The sequence below is a fragment of the Hippocampus zosterae genome, chromosome 14 (assembly GCF_025434085.1).
Source record: "Hippocampus zosterae strain Florida chromosome 14, ASM2543408v3, whole genome shotgun sequence".
NCBI classification, from domain to species: Eukaryota; Metazoa; Chordata; class Actinopteri; order Syngnathiformes; family Syngnathidae; genus Hippocampus; species Hippocampus zosterae.
In genome coordinates this window covers 4,632,699-4,653,656 of record NC_067464.1, presented here as the reverse complement: position 1 = coordinate 4,653,656, position 20,958 = coordinate 4,632,699, and the positions used below count along the sequence as shown (strand labels likewise).

At 46.1% G+C, this 20,958-nt stretch overlaps 1 protein-coding gene across 2 annotated transcripts; it reads right to left on the bottom strand.

The window, feature by feature from the left end:
- Window positions 1–276: 276 nt before the first annotated feature.
- Window positions 277–16,791, bottom strand: uggt1 (UDP-glucose glycoprotein glucosyltransferase 1). 2 transcript variants are annotated; one of them, XM_052086248.1, is made up of 39 exons: window positions 16,696–16,791; window positions 15,868–16,009; window positions 15,701–15,777; window positions 15,203–15,336; window positions 15,008–15,120; window positions 14,755–14,929; window positions 14,247–14,343; window positions 14,091–14,169; window positions 13,909–14,009; window positions 11,982–12,081; window positions 11,801–11,861; window positions 11,357–11,448; window positions 11,010–11,160; window positions 10,812–10,931; window positions 10,595–10,680; window positions 10,263–10,398; window positions 10,039–10,170; window positions 9,810–9,974; window positions 8,746–8,866; window positions 8,549–8,647; window positions 8,227–8,321; window positions 7,835–8,041; window positions 7,016–7,147; window positions 6,803–6,933; window positions 6,600–6,695; window positions 6,413–6,515; window positions 6,253–6,332; window positions 4,406–4,595; window positions 4,126–4,284; window positions 3,941–4,026; window positions 3,721–3,805; window positions 3,514–3,605; window positions 3,107–3,296; window positions 2,839–3,021; window positions 2,434–2,594; window positions 2,210–2,324; window positions 1,863–1,979; window positions 1,582–1,735; window positions 277–1,042 (listed from the first exon to the last, which is right to left on the bottom strand). In XM_052086248.1, exons 1-39 carry the CDS (start codon window positions 16,724–16,726, stop codon window positions 1,023–1,025), a joined length of 4,608 nt encoding a protein of 1,535 aa, XP_051942208.1. In that variant the 5' UTR covers window positions 16,727–16,791; the 3' UTR covers window positions 277–1,022. The 2 variants fall into 2 exon arrangements, with proteins under 2 accessions (XP_051942208.1, XP_051942209.1); XM_052086249.1 differs by having other exon boundaries at window positions 16,565–16,713.
- Window positions 16,792–20,958: the final 4,167 nt, after the last annotated feature.

Below are 20,958 nucleotides of genomic sequence, written 5' to 3'. Positions count from 1 at the left end.
AAAAAAAAACGATGTATAGTGAGGCGTTTTTAGCCGAAAAAAAACCCGACCATGTATAGTCAGGCGTTTTTAGCCGAAAAAAACGACTACGTATAGTAAGGCATTTTTGGATGAAATTTTTAGCCGAAAAAAAACGACCATGTATATAAAGTAAGGCGTTTTTATGGTCGTTTTTTTTGAAGAACAAATTATTTCGGGATTTTTAAAAAACAATCTAAAGTTGCTTTTGTATGAATTGCATGACACCTCACTTTAAAACAAAAAAGACAAATGTCATCATTTTGTGGATTTTTTTTTTAATTAAACAAAAATATGACCATCCCTCCCCAAAGTCAAACAGGAATTATTCCACTAATTGTCCTCTGTGCCAGCACTCTGAAAATTTCCTCATTTCCCAAGCAGATGACTGAAATGCTGTTAAGATTTAAAAACAAAACGTTCTTACGATACCACAATGTTTCATTTAAGTAGTCAAGAAAGGCCAACATCAGAGAGGCAACAAAAATGGAATTTGATGAACTAACGTTCACAGATAACTTTCTCTCACACGCAGCACGCACGCACGCACACACACACACACACACACACACACACAGCAGCCCATGCCAGCCTGATTTTGGGGAAGAGGTGAGGTCCACCTTAGACCGGTCGCCATCACAGGACACATGAAGGCAAAAAAAACACTATTGCCAATTTCGAGTGTTCAATAAAGTTAAGTGGCCAGTTTTTAGTGAATGTTGGAAGTTTGTCAGACTACCCAGAGCAAACAATGCCAGCATTGGATGGGCTGGTGCTGGGTTTTCGCTGGGTCGTCTGGCATATACCACACATTAAGGCTGAAAACCAGATTGTAGCCCAGAAGCTCAGAAGTGTCTGTTCCCAAAACACGACTTGATGATGGGAGTGCGCGGCAGCCATTTTGCGAACAGTCGTCTGGCCGTGCAGGAGGGAGACAAAATGGTGTGTGGCTGAAGTGGACTTATGAAACACAGCTGCTTTGGCGTCCTGATAAGATGCTGTCCTCAAAGCTCTGTGTGGATTTCTAAAAGTGACACACATGCAAGAGAACTATGTTGAAATGTAAGGAGGAGCTTCATTTAGTCTTTGCCCTGTCTAATAGGGGGACAACAAGAAAAACTGTTTAAGAATGTCTGGCAAACATCTTTGCAACCTTGAACAAACATTGATGAAAACACAACATTCCATTTCACTACGTTCGCTAACATGAGCTAATTCTTGAATTCTTTAAAAAAACAAACATCCATGGCATTGAATGCGTTAGTCTGTTGTTTTTGTGGTTTTGTGTGAAGTGTTTTCTTGGTCTTTAACTTTTCACTGTGTTGTCGTTTTGTGTTAATCAGGAGGTCTGTGTTGGTTTTGAGCATGTGAGGTATTCGTGTGTGGTGTGTATTATTATGGTGGTTCTATTGTGCGTGTGTCTTTTGATTGGGGCGGTCTTTGTGTTTTTGGGTGTGTGTTTATTTGTCTGCACGTCATGTAAGTATGTCGATGCAAAGTGTGTAGTGTGTGTTGGGTGCATGCGCATGATTACTTGTGCATTTTATCGATTTTGGGTTGTACCTGTGCTAGGCGACTCTGCCGCGGGGCTCTCCTGCGCCACTTCCCGTTGGACGAGCGTCTGCAGCCGTTTGACCTCCCGATCGTAATCGCTCCACTCGGACACTATCCGCACGGCCGCCTGAAGCTTGGGCTCCTTCGTCATCGGGTTGTTACACTACGGACACACAACTAAGCGCTAAGTGACCCCAAACAGGATGAACACGTAACTGTTGAGCTGCCTATTCAGGGTCTATGATTTTTTTTGGGTGCATTTTTGGGTGTTGTGCATTTGTGCCGTTTACCAAGTCTATTGTTTTGGCATTTTTCTTGGAGGCGTTGTCACACCACGTCTCGCACCACAACCACTCTTGAGGCAGAGACTTGATGGGCACTTGGTGGATCATGTTGTTCGGAAGATCCTTTCAGGGTAGGGGAAAAAAAAACAAAGTCATTAAAAAAGTGTACTTGTCGTGTTCAATTGGCAAAAACAATTGCCGTGACAGAGCCAAAAGCTGGAAATCAAAGCAGATTCAAATAACATTTGCGTGAGTACAGCTAAGAGGTTTCACATCAGATTGTTGCCATTCAAACAAACACAAGAGAAGGGGCACAAAATGTCGGTGTGTGTGTGTGTGTGTGTGCCGTTTACCTGGTCCAAGTTGGACAGACTGTTGGGGTCCTGGCTGAGACCCTGGTACTGACCGCGCAGTCGATCCCCAGCGGCGATCTTCCTGAACTTCTTCAGGTCCACCACGTAGAGGGCGCTGGAGAGCAGACGTTACAAATCAAGAGACCACGCACACCGGCCGCTTGGTGTTTCTTTGGATACCTGTGTGTGTGTGTGTGTGTGCGTGTGCGCATGTTCTCTTGTACCTGATGTGGTACTTGCGTCCTGCCAGGTGACTGGCCCAGTATCCCGACTTCCAGAATCGATACCCGTCCATCTCCCGCCTGCTCTCGCAGAAAGGTGTGTAGCCGTACGGCGCCCCCTCCAGGTCAAAGTCCCGCAGCTCCTTGAGGTCAGTACGCACGATCTGAACATGCACAAAAACAAATACGCGGGCTTCATTTATAAATATGAATACATGGACAGGAAGCAGAGTTCTGTGGGGGTTTTTTGCGATTTAAAAAGTGCAACACAAATTTGATTTACATTTTTCAGCCGTACTAAAAAGTACCCAGGTGCCTATTGTATACAAATTTTGAAAATGTTGATACAGAATCCTACACATTTTCGGCTCTATACATTTTTTCATTGGACAGAAGGAGAGGGTGGACCTGGTCAGCATCCACAAAGAGAATCTTGTCGACAGCGAGCGGGAACAGGACGTCCAGGAAGAGGATCTTGTAGCCCCAGATGATTCTCTGCTTCTCCGTTTGTTGGTGGAGCCAGCGGGGCCACTTGTATTGCACCAGCTCATACTGGAAGCCGTACTTGTTGGCCATGTGGGGGATGAACTCCTACCAGGCGGCAAACGCGAGCATGGAAGCTTAGAGCATGTCGCGTAATGTCAAAAGGCAGCCAAGAGATGGACGAGAGCTTCACCTTGAAGGTTGGCGAGAGGTAGTTCTTAAGGAACCAGAACTTGACGGGCGTCTTGGTGTGCTTCAGGACCGACAGCATCATGATCCTTAGGAAGCGCTCGTACAGGTGACCCGAGGCCACGGAGAAGATGTTGATGACGTCGTCTTTATCCGGCTTGGCTTCCTCTGGTTTGCTGCCGCCCGTGAAGCCTCTAAGGAGAGGAGGTTGGGGGAGGGGGGGTGTTCAAGATTGGACCAAAGGGGTCATTTTTTGGACTGCTTGGTGTACCTCAAGTGTCTAACAACAGCCCACTTCGTTTTTAAATGCAAGCATTTACATGATCAACAATTCAGTCATGTTTGTTGCATTCACCCCGAATGATCTGCCCAAAAGTTTGCCCCCCCCCACCCCCACCCCCTTGGGCTGACCTGGTCAGAGACTTCCAGAAGCCGGTGTCGGTCTCCTCGGCGCTGCTGTCGCTCAGAAGCTCTTCGTTGATCTTGTCGGCTTTCTTCTGGACCTGATGGACTCACGCGTGGACGGATGAAGGAATGAATGAATGAATGAATGAATGATGAATGAATGATGAATGCGCTCAACGCATTCGGCGGCGGATTCTCGGGACACAAACTCACCTTGACCTTAATGATTCGGCTCTTGAAGTTGTTCAGGACCACAACGATGTCGTCCGAATCTGCGGGCGAGTCCGTGCCGTCGTGACTGCAACGGGAAAACATGTTTGTTCCAAAAAAAAAAAAAAAAAAGATTCATTCTTAGTGTATCTAATATGTTTGCATGATCTCTTATATTTCAGAGTAGAAGGCACATTTTAAAACGTCTGCAGGAATTCATCACCTGTAAATCTTATAGATTTCATCAGATCTGCCTTTCCTCAGCTTCAGCTTCCAGGCTCCCGGATTGGCCTTGAGCTGGAAATAACCCTGCGGAGCACACATTGATCGGCCCGTTTACGGGAAAGTCAAACGATTTGACGCGGTTCTCACGGCAAGTTCAGAGCGCTCGATGCGCCGCCGGCGTACAAGGTTGGCCATGACGATGGTGTCCACGATGACGGGCTCGGAGGCGGTGCCCAGCGTGAACTGAAGGCCGCGCGGCGGCTGGCCCGAGCTGACGTCGAAACAGTGACCCTCCAGGAGAAGGTGCTCCAGCTCATACTGCGCCTCGACAATGTTCTCCACCTGCCGCGTCAACACAAGAAGATACTCGCTGTCAAAAGCAGCAGTTGGAAGCTGCTTCAAAAAAAAAAAAAAACTAATAATAATAAAAAAAAATCAAAATCGGCATTTCACGAAAGCGAACCTCTTCCAGGTAGATGTTGTCCAGGTCGTAGCGCGTGCGCACGGACTCCACCATCCAACTCTCCGGGGTGTTGAGGTTCAGCGTAAAGAGTGGCGATTGAGGCATGTCCAGGAATTGCGCCATCGGGCCGGGAGAGAAGCTGCCGTCCGCTTGGAAGGCCACCTCGGCTTCCAGCACGTAGCGGTAAAAACTGGAAGAGGCGGCGCGGGAACAAAACGGCCCACATATGAACAGTGTCGTCGTTTTCTCAAAGTTTTTCTCGTCGTTTTTATCTTATCCATAAAGTGATGCGATGCAGTTTGCTAGTTGATGATCTATCAATTACGGGCACTTTTGTCTGTTTTGTCTTGTTTTGTGGAAGCGATGCAATTTGTATGCTTTGTAAAATAACGCGCTAGCTCGCGAATGAATCAAGCAAGGCGGTCAGTTCCGTCAGTAGAATAATCCATAAAAATGCAAATAAATAAATATAATAATATTAATTAATATTATTCATTCATTCATTCATTCATTTTCCGAGCCGCTTGAGCCTCACTAGGGTCGCGGGGGGTGCTGGAGCCCATCCCAGCTGTCTACGGGCAGTAGGCGGGGGACACCCTGAATCGGTTGCCAGCCAATCGCAGGGCACACAGAAACCAACAACCATCCACGCTCACACTCACACCTCGGGACAATTTAGACTGTTCAATCAGCCTGCCACGCATGTTTTTGGAATGTGGGAGGAAACCGGCGCACCCGGAGAAAACCCACGCAGGCCCGGGGAGTACATGCACACTCCACACAGGGAGGAGCTGGAATCAAACCCGGTACCTCTGCACTGTGAAGCCAACGTGCTAACCACTGGACTACCGGGCCGCCTTAAATAATATTAAATAAATTTAATATTAATTTAAATAATATTAAATAAAAATAATAATAATCAACAGGCATGTTTTTGTCTGCTCCAAAGTCAGTCACGTATTTCTGTGATCTGTAAAACAAAGCGACACAGCTGTTCGCTCATTCATGGATGGAGGTCATCATATGAATCCTTCAAAAAGGAACAGCCAAACTTTTTTTTTGTTGTTGTTGGGTTTTTTTTTGTGCTCCAAGTCATGAATTGTCCGTCAAGTCACAGCCTGCTGTTATTCGTCCGCTAACCGAAACGTTACACATAAACAGTCAGCGCGCCTCCTCGCTGCCCATCTTTCAAACTCGTCTCAAAACTCATTTGAATTATTTGCCTTTTGAGGCTGCATAACTCCAATTCGATTTTTAGTTTTCCTGCTTGCGTGCTTTCAACCGTCTTGATCAATTTTTTTAGTTTCTTGTTTATTGTACGCATGATATTTTCTCCACGTCCAGCACTTTGTACACAGCGGTGGTTGTTTTAAAGTGCTCTAGAAATACAGTGGCGGCCCGGTAGCCCGGTGGTTAGCACGTCGGCTTCACAGTGCAGAAGTACCGGGTTTGATTCCAGCTCCGGCCTCCCTGTGTGGAGTTTGCATGTTCTCCCCGGGCCTGCGTGGGTTTTCTCCGGGTGCTCCGGTTTCCTCCCACATTCCAAAAACATGTGTGGCAGGCTGATTGGACACTCTAAATTGTCCCTAGGTGTGAGTGTGAGTGCGAATGGTTGTTCGTTTCTGTGTGCCCTGCGATTGGCTGGCAACCGATTCAGGGTGTCCCCCGCCTACTGCCCGGAGACGGCTGGGACAGGCTCCAGCACCCCCGCAACCCTAGTGAGGATCAAGCGGCTCGGAAGATGAATGAATGAATGAATGAATGAATGAATGAATGAATGAATAGAAATACAGTTGAGTTGAGTTCAATTCAAACGTGAGGCCAAGTGACTAACTTAGTAGCCGTACCTTTTCAGAGGCATCTCGGACAATTTGGACTGGCAGTTCATGAAGATGCGCAGATTGACGTTGACGAGTTGCTTCAAGACCTGACAAGGGGGGGGGGGGGGAAATGACGACGTCAAAGAGCCACGGAAATCAAGTCAAAGTTGAGCGCGGATGGACCCACCATCAGGAAAGGAGTCAGTTTCTGAGTATCGCGCGTCACGGGATCCACCACGGCGACGACGTCAAAGTACACGTCTCCCTCCTTGGGGCGGATCTTCACGGCACTGCCGATAAGCGCGCAGTTAGCGTCCGCGCCACGTCCACCCAATCGCATTTGTTGTTTTTTTTCCCCCCGTCCGCGACCTCACCTGTGGCGGTCGTCAGCAAAGCCGTACTCGATGCGCACTTCTCCTTTGGGCTGAGACGAGAGCAGAGCGTCCACCTTCATCACCAGGTCGCTGGCCCTGAGGGAAAGCCTGCTTGGACCGGACTGGCGTTTGACACAAAATTGCCAGCGCTAAAGCTAACAGGGGGGGCTGGGGGGGGTCCAGACCCCGAAGACGTAAAGTACCTGTCCTCCTCGATGCCGAACTGCTGCACTTTACTTTTGATGCGCTCGCCCGACGTCTTGAGGATGATGTTCTCCAACAGGAGGAAGTCGTCCTGGTTGAACACCTCGTCGTCCTCCAGCGGGCCGATGATCTGCAACGGGAAGAAGGGAAATGAAATAAAAGCCGCCGGGGTTAAGCGGGGGACAAATGCGGCAAAGAAAACAAGGACTCACTCGTCCGTTGCTGATGACGGCTCTTTGGCCCTTCTTCAGCTTGAGCACGTCTCGACAGTAGGCGGCGTGGGAAAGCAGGAAGTCAAATTTGGGGCTCTCGTATGCACTCTTGAACGACGACACATCCATCCCCTGACGGAAAAAACAAAAACAAGATAAATTGGAGACAGACGGGCACGAGCATTTTGGGTTTAGGTGAGGATTTAACACATCTGAATGGACACAATTGAACCTGGTTAAGATGTGATTTGATAACGCCGGTCAAAAAATGTTTCATCCGAGATGCAAGTCAACTTTTCCAGATGAAATTTTGGTTTGGCTGTTGACACGCCGAGTTCTGTGTTTGTGTCTCCTCCATGCAAGTGTTGTCATCGCGAATTTGTATGTTTGACTGTTTGTCCTTTTTAATAAAAAGTTAAGAGCGCATCGCAGACGATTTTTTTTTTATATCAGCTGAAGTAGGGCTGAACTATTCATCAAATTCAAATCGACATTGCAGTGTGGTAAAATGCAATTTTCTAATCGCAAATTTGATTTCTTTTATTTATCAATAGTGTCCAGACAAAGTGAGCAGTTACGAAGCGCAGTACACATACGGATTATTGTTTCAAGAAACATGAAAGATTGAAGTGGAAAAGCCACCAATTTATTTACCTTCCTGTTGTAATCTGGTTTATAACCCTTTTTATTCAACATTTGCGGTATACACAAAAAAAATACAAATAACCCGAAACACGAAAACCCCCCCACTCCAAAGTCACGGTACCATTGTACAACTTTTTGCCACAAAACGTGAACAAAGAGGCAAGGTGAACTCACCCCAACGGCGAACTCGCCGATGTCGGTTCCTTTGCGCAGTGATGCCGCCGTTTCCTCTTTGGCCATCTTGGTGATAAAGTTCTTGGCGTTGTTGGCCGACTGCGTCTGCATGGCGGCCCAGATGGCGCGCGTCACGCGGCTCGACTCGGCCGCCGGCCCGGCCGACGGGTTGCTGATGGTGCCGAGGCGCACGTTGTTACTCGTTTTCTGTCGGCGGTGAGAAAAAGGCAACGTCAGCTGATTTTGGACACTCGTACCTGGAGAACGCTGGCACTGTTTTATGCTTGTTATTGATTTTCATTCGTTGAATTGGTCAAATAAGAAGAGGCTGTCATGGTGAAATTGGATTTAAAAAAAAATAAAAAATAAAAAGGGAGAGAAAACAAAGTCACCATGTGTCTGATGGCATCATAGAGGAGGCGGCGTCCTGAAGGCAAGTCAAAGTCTCCAACCACCCAGAAGGTGACGGGCCGGACGTAGCCATCATCTGGCAAGTGGAGAAGGAAGGAAAAAGTGATACGCTGGGGTGAAGCTCCGTTGTCTGTGGACCTCAAGTTTTGCAATATTTTAAAAACACGAGGACGGAGCGGGAGTGGCGGCGGAGGAAAGAGGAGGAGAACACGCGAGGAGCGTTCGAGCTTGAAGGTGACTGAACGGTCTCCACTCGGGCGGCGCTCACATTGCCACGGAAAAGTCCCGTTTTAAAGTGCTGACCTTTCTTGGTCATGTAATTGATGCTGTTGGCCACGGCCGTGCTCTTCTCCCGTGTGTCCAGTGTGGAGAAGCGAGCGTAATCGTCCACAAAATGGTTGTCTAGGGAGAAATAGGGGGGTTGAAGAAAAAAAGCAAGACATTACGTTGGTTGTTTTGCAGAGGCTCCCTTGTGCCACTATTAGTGAAAAGCGACTCACTGGTGTCAGAGAGGTCCAGGTAGGTTCTGGTGGTGGACAGCACTCGGGAGTTGATGCGAGGGACGACGTTGGGCTGGTTCATGATGAAGTCCACCACGTCGTGATCGCTCGCCAGCTCGCCCTAAGGAGCGCGCAATTGAACGTCACTTATGATGAATTAGAAAAAGGTGTTAAAGCCCGTTTATTCCCTTGGCACCGACATTCGATTCAACTTGCTTCCGACACCAGCGGGTAACTAATTGTTTGGCAGCCAATCAGCGGCACGGCGCGCTCCCCTGACTGTTAGCTCAGCATGCCGTGCCGTTAGCTTACTGCAAGTCAGCACAGCCGAGATTAAAACAATTAGGAGACAACATTAGCAAACCGAGTCTCAACTGCACGGTTCCAACTGCCAACTGTCCGACACGGTAGACTTAATAAGCAGGTTCGAGGTGCCTGGACGCAACATGTGAGTCGTCTACGCTCAATCCTAAAAGCACATCGCTAGTTCTGCTATCACGATTGCAAGATGTTAGGTGGTCAATGATTTTTTTTTATTTTTTATTTTAGAAATGTTCATCTAGTTTGAGATATGAGACTAAATTATGTTTGTCACGTGCTAAGACTTTAGGATTGATTTAACACACTTTAACAGCCACAATGCAGAGCGGGATCGTGGGCAAAGTAAGTCATTTTAAATTAAAAAGTAAAAACATTTTTTTTTTTATGTTTTAGAGTTAAAACGTAATATATGAAAGCACACCATTTACGGCTTCAATCAAATCGGATTGGGTCATATATACAGGCTGAACAAAAGGGGTCCTAGAAGTGACCCTTGAGGGAGTGAGTGCACATGTCACGGCCATTCGAACAGATTGAAAACGTTTAAGGGTCACGAAAATAACTCCTTTCCTCCAAGTCGCATCTGAATAATTTAAGAACCTTTCCATTGAATCCCACCATTGTTTCCAACTTGTTCAAGAGAAAATGATGATCCATGGATTCATTGCCTTCTACGACTTTTTAAGGATCCCCAAGAGCACTGCAAAGCTATCCGGCATGTCCTTGAATGCGTTCCAACTGACCAAATAGACGGCCCTCTGGTAGAAGGAGGTGGTCTCCAGGATCTTCTGCATGGTGATCGTCTCCAGTTCGTCCGGCTCCAGGTGCTCGCGCTGGTACGGTATTCCGTTATACATGACCACGGGCAACGGGCCCACCCCCGTTTGCTCATAGTATGCCCGTCCTTCCTGAAAAGCCCGTGCAAAGATGGTGAAGCGAACGTCCGAGCAAACCGGATTGAGCCCGTCTCACCTTTCTGTTGTTGTCGTAGCTGGAGTCGGCTCCCACAACGCTGCTGACCTCCACGTAGGGGAACTTCTTCTCCAGGACTTTAATCACATGGGCAACGGTCAGCCGCCCCCCCGAAGGGACACCGTTGAATATCTTCGGGAGGAAATGTAAAAAAAAAAGAAAAGAGATGCGGCGACAAGACACAACAATAGCATCGCGTTCCGCGATCAGAGGTTTGAACTCACAGAGACGACCGCGTCGAATGCAGTGTGGCTGTCCGCTTCTTCGCGGATGTAGTTGTAAGCCCGCAGCAGCGCCACGCCCGCGTCCTGCATTCCGTCTATGTTGTCTTTGGGCGACACCACAAAAACAAGCCCGATCCTACAAAACACACGCATATGCGACGCTACTTTCGGAATGGGATGCGAGACGTGTTGTCCACATTTAAAACGGTGAAAATAAAATCAAATTCATCGGAATACAATACAATACATGCTGAATAAATTCAAAACTTTTTTTTTTAATCTATTCGATAAATATTGTTTAGTGAACGAATGACGGCGTTGAAAGCAACTACCTGAGCGGGATGTTGTTTGAATAGAACATCTCGGCAACACTTAGCAGGTCGGCGGAGTTTTCTTGAGTCGGATCCAGAATGATCACCTACACACGCACGCGCACAAGAAAGGTTAAGTCTTCAAATCGAAAGTCCGTAACTTGCAGTTCTCAGAATCCCAAATCCAACTCAAATGTGGATTCATTTTGGGCTTGCTGAAGAGAGGGTGAAGTCGTACCAGATTGTGGAAGTTCTTGCGGATTTGCCTAATCACTCCAGGGAAGGTGGGCCTGAGCAACTCCTGAACATTGTAAGGCCACGAGCTGTACCGGTGGTCCGTCTCCAAGTTGTTAATCCACTAAAAGGCACACAGGCACGCATTACGACGCGTTTCTGCACCGACATCGCTTGCGGAGGACTCGACGCTCCGCCGTACGCTGATGGCGGGGTTGCGGATGTCGACGGCGTAGTCGGACTCGGACGGCTGCACGTTGAGCTTGAGGATGTCGTGGATGTAGGGCGTGTCGATGAGGAGCGAGCGCAGGCCCTCCATCACGCGCGCCTCGCTGCGCAGCACCTCAAACACACTGTGAAGAGCGGAACCGGTCAGAGTTGGAGCGCTACTTGCAGGCGGAGAAAAGCAAAATGCTTCTTTGCATTACGACACAAGAATGAATTGTCTTAGGTATGCAAATGGTCATAGAAAATAAGACCGCATAATTCAATGCGGCAATTATTCGGACATCATCTGTATGGAACAATTTCACGATGAGGCGCGAGTACCTGAAGATGTCTTGCGAGTCCAGATCCATGTGCAGCCCGTTGATAAAGAGGGCCGAGTCGCCCGGGTGCAACCCCAGCGTTCCTTTGAAGAACTGAAAGAAGAGCGAAGCACCAAATTAACTCATTAGGTCGCAAAACGGACTGTGTGAAATGGGGACTTTGAAATGAGCATTGTGAGCAGAAGATTGCGCACGGATAAAGGTAAATAAAACAAACTTTATTAATAACAACTCAATTATAAGGTATGGGATCTCAAATTTAAATGATACCCAAATAAAGGCAAAAAAACAAAGACCAAAAAGACAATTTTTGACAATTAAATGCAAATGGGCGAATTTAAAATGTCAACTATCAGAAGATTTTGGCGTACCACCAGAGTGAGCCTCCAAGCGGACTTTTTGATAGTGCTCTCAAGTGGCCAGTGTCAGTGAGATGAAGACCTACCTTCTGGTTTTCGGCCATCTCCTTGCGTATCTCGGCGCTGACCACCGTTTTGGTGATGGACCTACGAGGGGGAGAACGGATGGAAAAGTGACTAATTCTACCCGGAAGAACTTTACTATTTGCCGGATTCCATTTTGTTTTTGTAATACGAGAACTAGTCTCCAGATTTAGTTTTTTTTACCTGGCCTTGGTGGGGAAGTTCTGACTGAGATCCTTCATCACATTCAGGGCTTCCGTGGTGGGAGCTGCCAGGATGCGAGCGGCTGTCTGGAAACTCAAGTCTGTTTAAAAATAAATAAATAAATGATTTAATTAAAATAATAATAATAATAACACAATCGGAGTTAATTGCTCATTTATATTCCTCAAAGATCACGTGAGTCTGTCATATTGACCCATTTGTGTGCTTAGATGTGTCATCCGAAGTACGGTGATCATCTCAGCTCATAGATGTTGAGACAGGAAGATCAAAAAGTTAACATGTGAGCTCGTTGGATCTCTTGTAACTAAGCAAAACCGCAGCACCTCAAGAGACAAGTAAACAGTCTCTTAAGGTGCTAGCAGTGAGACTTGCCAAGTAATTTGCATTGCTGCACTACATTGTGTGGGGTTCTTATTAAGTTCTCCTCTGTCTGCATCATATTATTTATTATTATTCTCGAGAACTCCACACAGGAAAACAAAATGGAGCCAAGAGTCCAACCCCAAACCACAGAACTGTAAGGACCGTGCCGCCGTGCTGTTATCACGCTCCGTAACAGTGAGGCACATGGGCCCATTTAATTTTTCCCGCTTTCATCTTGGCTCAAAACTCACAACTAACCCCCCAAATTTTTTTTTAAACGAAGAGGAGGAGAGGCAGATGAGTGTGGCTTTTACTCGGCTGCAGTGGTCCTGTAGCACGTGTGATTACGGGCCCCCAGAGGTCTCGCTCCCTTCGTAAACAGGCGGCACTAACCAGCCCCGGCAGGGTTGCCGTTAAAGGCCCGACGCCCACATGACACTTTAAACACGCAGCTCATATTGCCCCCCCCTCCCCCCCGTGGGGACTTCAAAGTGACCGCGACACAGTCCAAGTACCCCGGAACGCATTACGAACTGGGGAAAGTTGAAAGAAATTTGTGGATGTTATTATTTCAAGGATGCTATGAAATGACGTCTTGGCGATCAACCTTGCTTATTGATTGGCGAAACATCGCCAAGCAATATTGACTACCCGTTGCATAATTTTTTTAAATTATATGGAGTATTTGTGGAGTGCAAGATTGAAAGAAAAAAAAAAAAAAGAAGGGCAATAAATTAAAGTACAATTCCTAAACGACTGTTTGTCCTTCCTTCTTCTGTACAGTCTTACAGTAATGCCAAAATAAAACGTTTACCTGTAAAATAAACTGACAGCTCGTGTACGAAATGAATAGGCGGAAAAACAATCGCCTTTTTGTTATAATTGACATTTTCGCTATATTTAGGTGTTTTTTGGTTATTTTTAAAAACACAAACTGTAACTTCAGTTTCACTTTCACTCTCATGTTTTTTTTTAAACACTTTATTTCCACGTAACTTTTTGGCTATTTCATTTGTTTTCATGAACTGTCATAACTTTGGTTCACCACTTCTCATACCGGCACGTACAACAAAGCACTGCAGCCAGTTACCGCTCTTAACTTGCGTATTATCAAGGCCACTGCGTCAAAACATATAGAGATGCGCTTTACACGACACAGCTGGGAAATTACATTATCATCGAGGTGAACGAACAAGCGAGTATTTTATGACGTGACAGCGGCGCGCGACCTCCAGCGAAGTCACTATTTGTCAACTTTGTGGACAAACTAATAGACGCGGAGCAGCCGCGCTTCCTCAGGGGGGGTATTTACAGCGTTGTAAAATTGATTCCCTCAGAATGGAAGTGGCAGATATAATGCGGGCAGGTAAGCTGTCAGATGAGGTTCATTGCTTGGCGTGTGGTGCTTTGTTTGGATGCGATTGAGAATGGGACTACGTTTTAAAAAACTAATTTGGGTGATGGATATGAGTCACCTCCTAGGGTGGTTCCTTTTTTCTGCAAGTCACCTGTATGTGCGGTTTCAAGGTGGAACGGGACCCACCTTGCATTTCCCAGACTTTGAGCGGCGCCATTTCATTGGTGCTTTCCACGAGATGTTTCCTCAGCTCCTTCAGCTGCTCTTTCAGTTCTGGGTAGAGTGTCCTGGAGATACACAATGCCGCTGACAAACGTGCTCCGATGCTGTCGTGAGAAACTGTGTAGCGTGTAGTGCGTTTGGCTCACTTGAGTCGGCCAAAAAGGAATCCCTGGACCTCATCCACCGGATCGTTTTCTCTGATCATTGTGGCGTTCACCTCCGCCCCTGGAACCACAATCAATGAGCTCACTGTTTGTGGGTTCAAATCTAATCTGATTTGGTGTGTGCACGCGAGTGTCCACCTTGGACTTGGGTGTCATCCTTCGCCTTGTACTCCTGGTTTTTGATGGCCAACTCCACCCCATAGCCGGAGAGAGAGACCCTCTTTCTGCTTGGATGCTACCGGGGAAAGGATATTCATTTTCAAAACAACTTAAGAGCGGGCAGCTGTGATCAGCGAAATATAAAAATGGAAGAGGTGAGCTAAAAATGTCTGTATAAAATAATAGAATTTTGAACCAAAATGAGGCGTGTGCAATTAAAAAAAAACATACTTTTTGTCACAATTGTACAAACAACAATTATGACCTGATAGAAGGAGTACAGGAAGTGAGCGTTTGCCACAGTGAGTCACTCGTTTGATTTGTTTGACTAGATTTTTGAGAAATTTGCCTACTTCCTCCTTTAAGGAAGGTCGAGGAGAATATCAAATCATAAACTAAATTGGACACAAAAAAAAATCGCCTGGCTCAGGGTTATAAAGACACAAATGCAGACCAAATGGACTGGTGGAAATGAGAAGACACCTACAGCGACATAATGACGGAGCACATAAGTAGCCAGGCCTTCGCCGACTTTGTCCACGATAGCCAGGTGAAGTTCCCGGAAATATGCTTTCCCCAACTCGCCGTACAGGATGACGACGGGAGCGTCCGGCTTTGAGCCGGGATATTTATGGTCACCCTTGAAAAGATAAGGCTTTGGTCTGGGGGAGGGGTGGTGATAGCACAGTGAATTATTATCAGGAGTTTTGGCGCTTGTAGCTGTTTCGGTTTGTCGTTACCTTTCCAATGCTGTTTTCAGGAGTGCTTCCAAGGTGTCGGGATCACACGTCTTCTCTCCGTGGACGCTAAAAAAGGCTGAGCAGCCGGCAGGAGGGAGCTCATTGGACGCAATCTAGAGACACAGCAGGACCATGAAACGCTGGCTAAAACACAACAACGACAACAACAACAAAAAGCAGTTGAACTGCTGATACCTGCTGGAAGGAGTGCACTGTCGCTGAGTAGGCTCTGAGGGACAGGGCGAACTTGAGCATGTTGACTTGGACAGAGCTGAGCAAGGTGGCCGCTTTCTGCACTATCAGCTCATAATAGGCCTGGTCTGTGTCGGCTGCAGGGAGAGAAGCGAACAAGGCATTCAGCTCATCTAATCGACACACTAAAGCTTGGAAAAGTGAGACTTTCAGATTAAGGTAAAAGATCTCAGAAAGTGAAAGCCACATAAAAAATGCTGCTTTTAATAAAATCTTCAATGCCAGTTTATCGTGTCAGTGGATTGAGGATTCATCCGATTAATCCAACCATTTTAATCCATGAAATCCATTTTGACGTTCTTCTGCCACCTGCTGCCGAGAGAATTTAACGTCAAAGAGCCTTCGGCTCACGGTGCGAACATCACAGCTCACATGTTTTCTGGGTTTGTTCACCTTCCACTTTAATAGCAAAGACTATTAAAGAGAATAGCTTTAGCTTACCATTGTCCTCTTCAATGTCCTGACTGGCTTCGACAAAATCCCAGAATTTTTCCTGGCTCTCTTCTGCCAGAAACTCACTAAAGACGACAACGCAAATTAAATTTGCGATGAGTTTCGGTGACCAGTTAAATGGAACATTTTAAACATGGCGAGTTTTTTTTCTTCACCTGGCCTCCAGCAGCAGAGGCGTGTCGGCCCACTTGGCCGCGAGGGTGGTGGTGATGACCTTGGAGTCGGCCCCGCCGCCGGAAACAATGGCAAGCGGTGACAATAGTGAGATCCACAGAAGCCACATCGTCCAGCTTGCACCTGTCAGCAGACATTAGAGGAAACATTAGGATATAGCACACGAGTTAGCAAAGTTTAGCCTGGGTTGTAAGTTGAAGGTGCGGAGAGCTATTTATTTTTAATCATAACGTTTCAATGTTTTCAAACCCCAGCTTTCTGAAGTTTGCATGTTCTTGTTATGCTCGCGTCGGTTTCCCCCGGCTTCCTCCCACAGTATAAAAACACGCATGTTAGGTTCATTGAAGAATCTACATGACCACATTCAGTGTGTCTACATTTACGGGACGATGTGCGTGCACCAGCAGCTCGGTTTGTAAACAGAAAGACACTACGGCTTCTAACCAATAGGAGATCTCAGCGTGGCCCCTACGTCCAATGACCGCACAGTTTGTACCATCGGTCACTGCTTCAATGGACCCGGAGCGGTCTCATTATTAACGCCGGACAGACACTGCTTTCAAACACTCGGTGAATACGAACAACACGCGTCTACATTGTAGTAAAAATGGAAACAATGCGCGGCCAGTTCACAACAGCTTGAATCTTAATGCTAGCCGCAGAAGCTAGCTCTCTCACCTAACAGTAAAACATAATAAAGACAGTTTTCGTCGACACGATTAAGACGAGATACACATTTCCCTGTATAAGCAGCAGACAGGAAGTGGTTTTCTGGTTTAAATGTAAAAGTGAGTTTTGACTCTCCTCACCGAAGCCGGCTTCGCAGCTTCCTGGAATCATGATTTGCCGGAGTAAGTAAGGTCCTTGTCAGGGGAGAGTATAGGTAGCCAATACATTAGCCTGATCAAAAAATGAGCTGAGAAAAAAAACAGCAAAAGAAAAATGAACGCGCTTAAAATGGGGAATGTGTAACATAAATAAATAAAGTCGCGACACAAAGCCATGAAGCCGTGTGTAATACCTATCTCTCGAAACTACAAAAGATATCTGATTTAATTCAGGTATTTTCTTCAGGCTCGGGGCACGTCCGCCAGGTGACTTGATGTATTCATTTAAAATGCACGATATTTAAGTAATTATATCCATCAATTTTTTTTAAAATCCTCTTATCCACACAAGGATCGCGGAGCGTGCTGGAGCCTATCCTAACTGTGTTCGGGCAGTCGGCGGGGTACACCTTGAGCTGGTTGCCACACAAAGACAACCAACCAATCACGAACACACTCCCACCTAAGGATAATTCAGAGTGTTCCATTAACCTGCAATGCATGTTTTTGGAATATGGGAGAAAACCGGAGTACCCGGAGAAAACCCACGCAGGCACGGGGTGAACATGCAAACACAGGAAGATCGGAGCCGGTGTGGAAACATTTGAGACCCATTGTGAATGAATGAATGAATGTCCTACTGAAGGTGACTTATCCATGCAACAGTGAGAAGACATCATGGCTCTTTGTGTTTTTCATTCTCATTTCTTCGCTTTGTGGCCTAAATGAAATGGAACAAGAGATCCTCCGGAGGGAGCGGTTACAGCCTGTGATTCAACATTTTGTGAAAAGCAGGCAACATTAATTATTCTGTCGGTGTTGACCTTCACTTTTAAAGTGCATGTGCAGCCACCTTCTTTAAACGCACAAAACAATCAGATAGATCCGCATTCAAGGGCTGCTGTGTCCTCAAAAGTCAGCACAAGTGTAATTAGGCATGATCTAGAAATCACACACAGACACACGTATGCACACACACACACACTCCCTGCAGGGGCCTGTCAAAAAGGTGACATCCTCACTTGAAATACGGGAGATGTCATCTTTGAATTGGTCCACTCTGGGTGTTGGAGGTCTTTTCCTGTTCCTGCCACCCTTACAGGCACGTCAGCCATTTTAGAGGTTGAAAGCCTCTACGGGGGACCCGCCAACGACCTCAATTAAACCTCCATTAATATGAAAGCGTCATATCGTTTCGCACCGGTTCTCGCTAATTAAAAAAGTGTGCTGGACTGTTTAATGGGGGTCATCTTGGGGTTCCCCCATCGTGAAACCGCAAAGCACCTGACAAACCGAAAAAAAAAGTGGCTAGCATTTCTTTCAGGAAAAAAAAAATACACGTTTAATTTGCTTTTGTAGGTGATTTCTCAAATATTACGTGATTATGTGGTTCTCTTTTTCCATTTTATATTGTTGGCACTCACAGAATACATAAAAATTCCTTGGACGTGTTTTACTCGAATATTTGTCGTTGGCTAGCTTCAACTGACGCACCATAGCTATAATGATGTAGCTAACCGTAGCGTTGCGTTTGAAGGTAGGCGTAAAAATATCGAGGTGCAGTTTTGAGGAGGGAAAACCTTTATCGCTGATTCTGAGATATGAATTTCTCCAATGTTCATTTTCGAGGTATAGCTACTACAATAATAAGTTGTTCAGCCCCATAGCAAATACGACCAGATATAGCAGGTGCAACTTAAGGGGACATCAGTAGTGCCATTACCAACACACACATGTATACAATCACACGCTTTGGCCCCAAACTTTTTCTGTATGGGGCCCCATGGAAGGCGTATGCTGGCTACGGGATGCCAGTGCCTTTAATCCGTCCTCCATCAGCAGAACAGATGACATTGTCATATTGAAGCGCTTTCGAGAGTATCAGACTAATCACATTTTTTTAATGTTATTTTTTTTAACAGGGGAACATAAATCTCAGCGCTCTCAGGCCCATTCCGCCGCTCTATAAATAAGCAGCGCATTGAGTTAGCGATGCAGAGCGAGGCTCTGTGAGACCCCTGAGCGCCGTTAGCATGTGTCGTGCTGCATCAATTCCCTGACATCATTGACAGCCATTACTGTGTAATTAGTCTGCCGAGACAAAGACGACCTGACGGCGATGCACCACTCCTGTCACTTGCCACACAGGCGGCGGCAATGGCGGGATGCTCCCGGCTAAAAGTGGTTGCCGTCAAAGAGGGAATTGTTTGTTTGGAAAATGCCAGTGTCAACAAAGCAAACACAGAAAAAACAAACACTCATTTTTAGTTCCTTTCGTGAAGAAGAAACTTCAATTAATATATCACTTTAAAAGCCACACAGAGTCAGTCACAGATACTACAGGACTGAAGAATGTTAGGACAATAATTACATAAATTACGGATGTACTGGGCCCCAAAATAATCCAGGAAATTTTCCAGATGGAGGGGATTGTGGCGGGCACAGGTACAGGCCGAAATTTCTTTCTTCCTCCTGCTGCGAAATGTTGGCCGTGGGTGTGTTGCCTGCTGATTTTTTTTTCAATCAGAAACTATTCATTTGTGAGAAAAAAAAAACTGTGCTGGTCCCAAATTTCCGAGCTGCCGCCCCCTGATGTATATAATAAAATAAATACATTGTATATTCTATCCATCCATCCATCGATCCATCCATCATCTACCGCTTATCCGGGGCCGGGTCGCGGGGGCAACAGCTTTAGCAGGGAAACCCAGACTTCCCTCTCCCTAGCTACTTCGTCCATCTCTCCCCGGGGGATCCCGAGTCGTTCCCAGACAAGCTGGGTGACATAGTCTCTCCAGCGTGTCCTGGGTCTTCCTCGGGGTCTCCTCCCGGTGGGGCATGACCGGAACACCTCACCAGGGAGGCGCTCAGGAGGCATCCGAATAAGATGCCCAAACCACCTCATCTGGCTCCTCTCGATATGGAGGAGAAGCGACTCGACTCTGAGCCCCTCCCGGATGACCGAGCTTCTCACCTTATCTCTAAGGGAGAGCCCGGACACCCTGCGGAGAAAACTCATTCATTCATTCATTCATCTTCCAAGCCGCTTGATCCTCACTAGGGTCGCGGGGGGTGCTGGAGCCTATCCCAGCCGTCTCCGGGCAGTAGGCGGGGGACACCCTGAATCGGTTGCCAGCCAATCGCAGGGCACGCTATTCTAATATGTACTTGACATATTTTTTTTGTCCATCTTGAGGATTGTGGAAATGTAACCATGAAATGTAACTACTGTAATAACAAAATTTAAAAAAAAACGTTCATTTAAAAAGACAATCTTTGCCGCACTTTCCCGACTTCAACCTCTTCTCCATCAACTTTGACATGCTGACATGACATTAAAATGCCCGTGGCATTATAGCCCCCAATCGACTCCTTTTGCTTTCCGTGCACCGCAATTTGCACACACTTGGGAGATTTTCTGTGAGCATCTGGAAATTGGTGTGGACACTTGCAGTATGGTTCCATGCCTGCACCGTCTGGGACACTGACAGGGTGAGAACGTCCTCCCGCCTGGAGGTGACAGCAAATGTTACAATCAATGGCTTGTAACAGTGATGATCTCAGACATTTGAAGACACATGCAATATTTTGTCCTCTCTGTCTCCACGCAGTCACTCTTCCTGCTCATCATTTTTTTTTTTGCCTTGTATCTTGTGATACACCCCATGTGAAATTAGCTTGAGCTCTCGGCGAAGGTGTGAATTAAATACACACACAATACAAAAATGAATCAAACCAGAAATTTTTCATTTATGAAAAAAAAATATGCTGTAGACCAGCGGAGAATCCGGTAATTTTTCAAAATAAAACATCTTTCCGAAATACAGTGATACACGTGGCACATTGTATGAGTACTTTAGTGTTTAGTGTGAAATGTTCCCAAACTGTGGACGCGCTCTCTATTATAGACGGTCCTGAAAACCTGGACTCACTCCTCCTCACCCATTTTTCATATGCTAATATGAATATTTTATATTTATTGATGTACTTTTTGTCTTCTACTTTCCCCCTTTCATAATTTACTGCTGTAAATTGTGAATTTCTCCATTGTGAAATGAATAAAGGTTCTCTTTATTCATTATTATTATTATTATTGTTATTTTACACACTATTGTTTTTTTTAAATCCACCTTTCATTTGTCTGAGTTAATAATGTTTTTTTTATGTTGACCCTGGAACGGTTTATTTTTATTTCTATTACTTCCTATGGGAGTAGAAGAACAAACAAAACCTTCCACACCAACA

Coding starts and splice junctions, on each gene's coding strand:
- uggt1 (XM_052086248.1), bottom strand. CDS start 16,726: ATGATTCCAGGAAGCTGCGAAGCCGGCTTCG. Junction 14,010..14,090: donor TTCCTTTTTGGCCGACTCAA/GTGAGCCAAACG, acceptor GTGTATCTCCAG/GACACTCTACCCAGAACTGA. Junction 7,148..7,834: donor TCGGCGAGTTCGCCGTTGGG/GTGAGTTCACCT, acceptor TTTTTCCGTCAG/GGGATGGATGTGTCGTCGTT.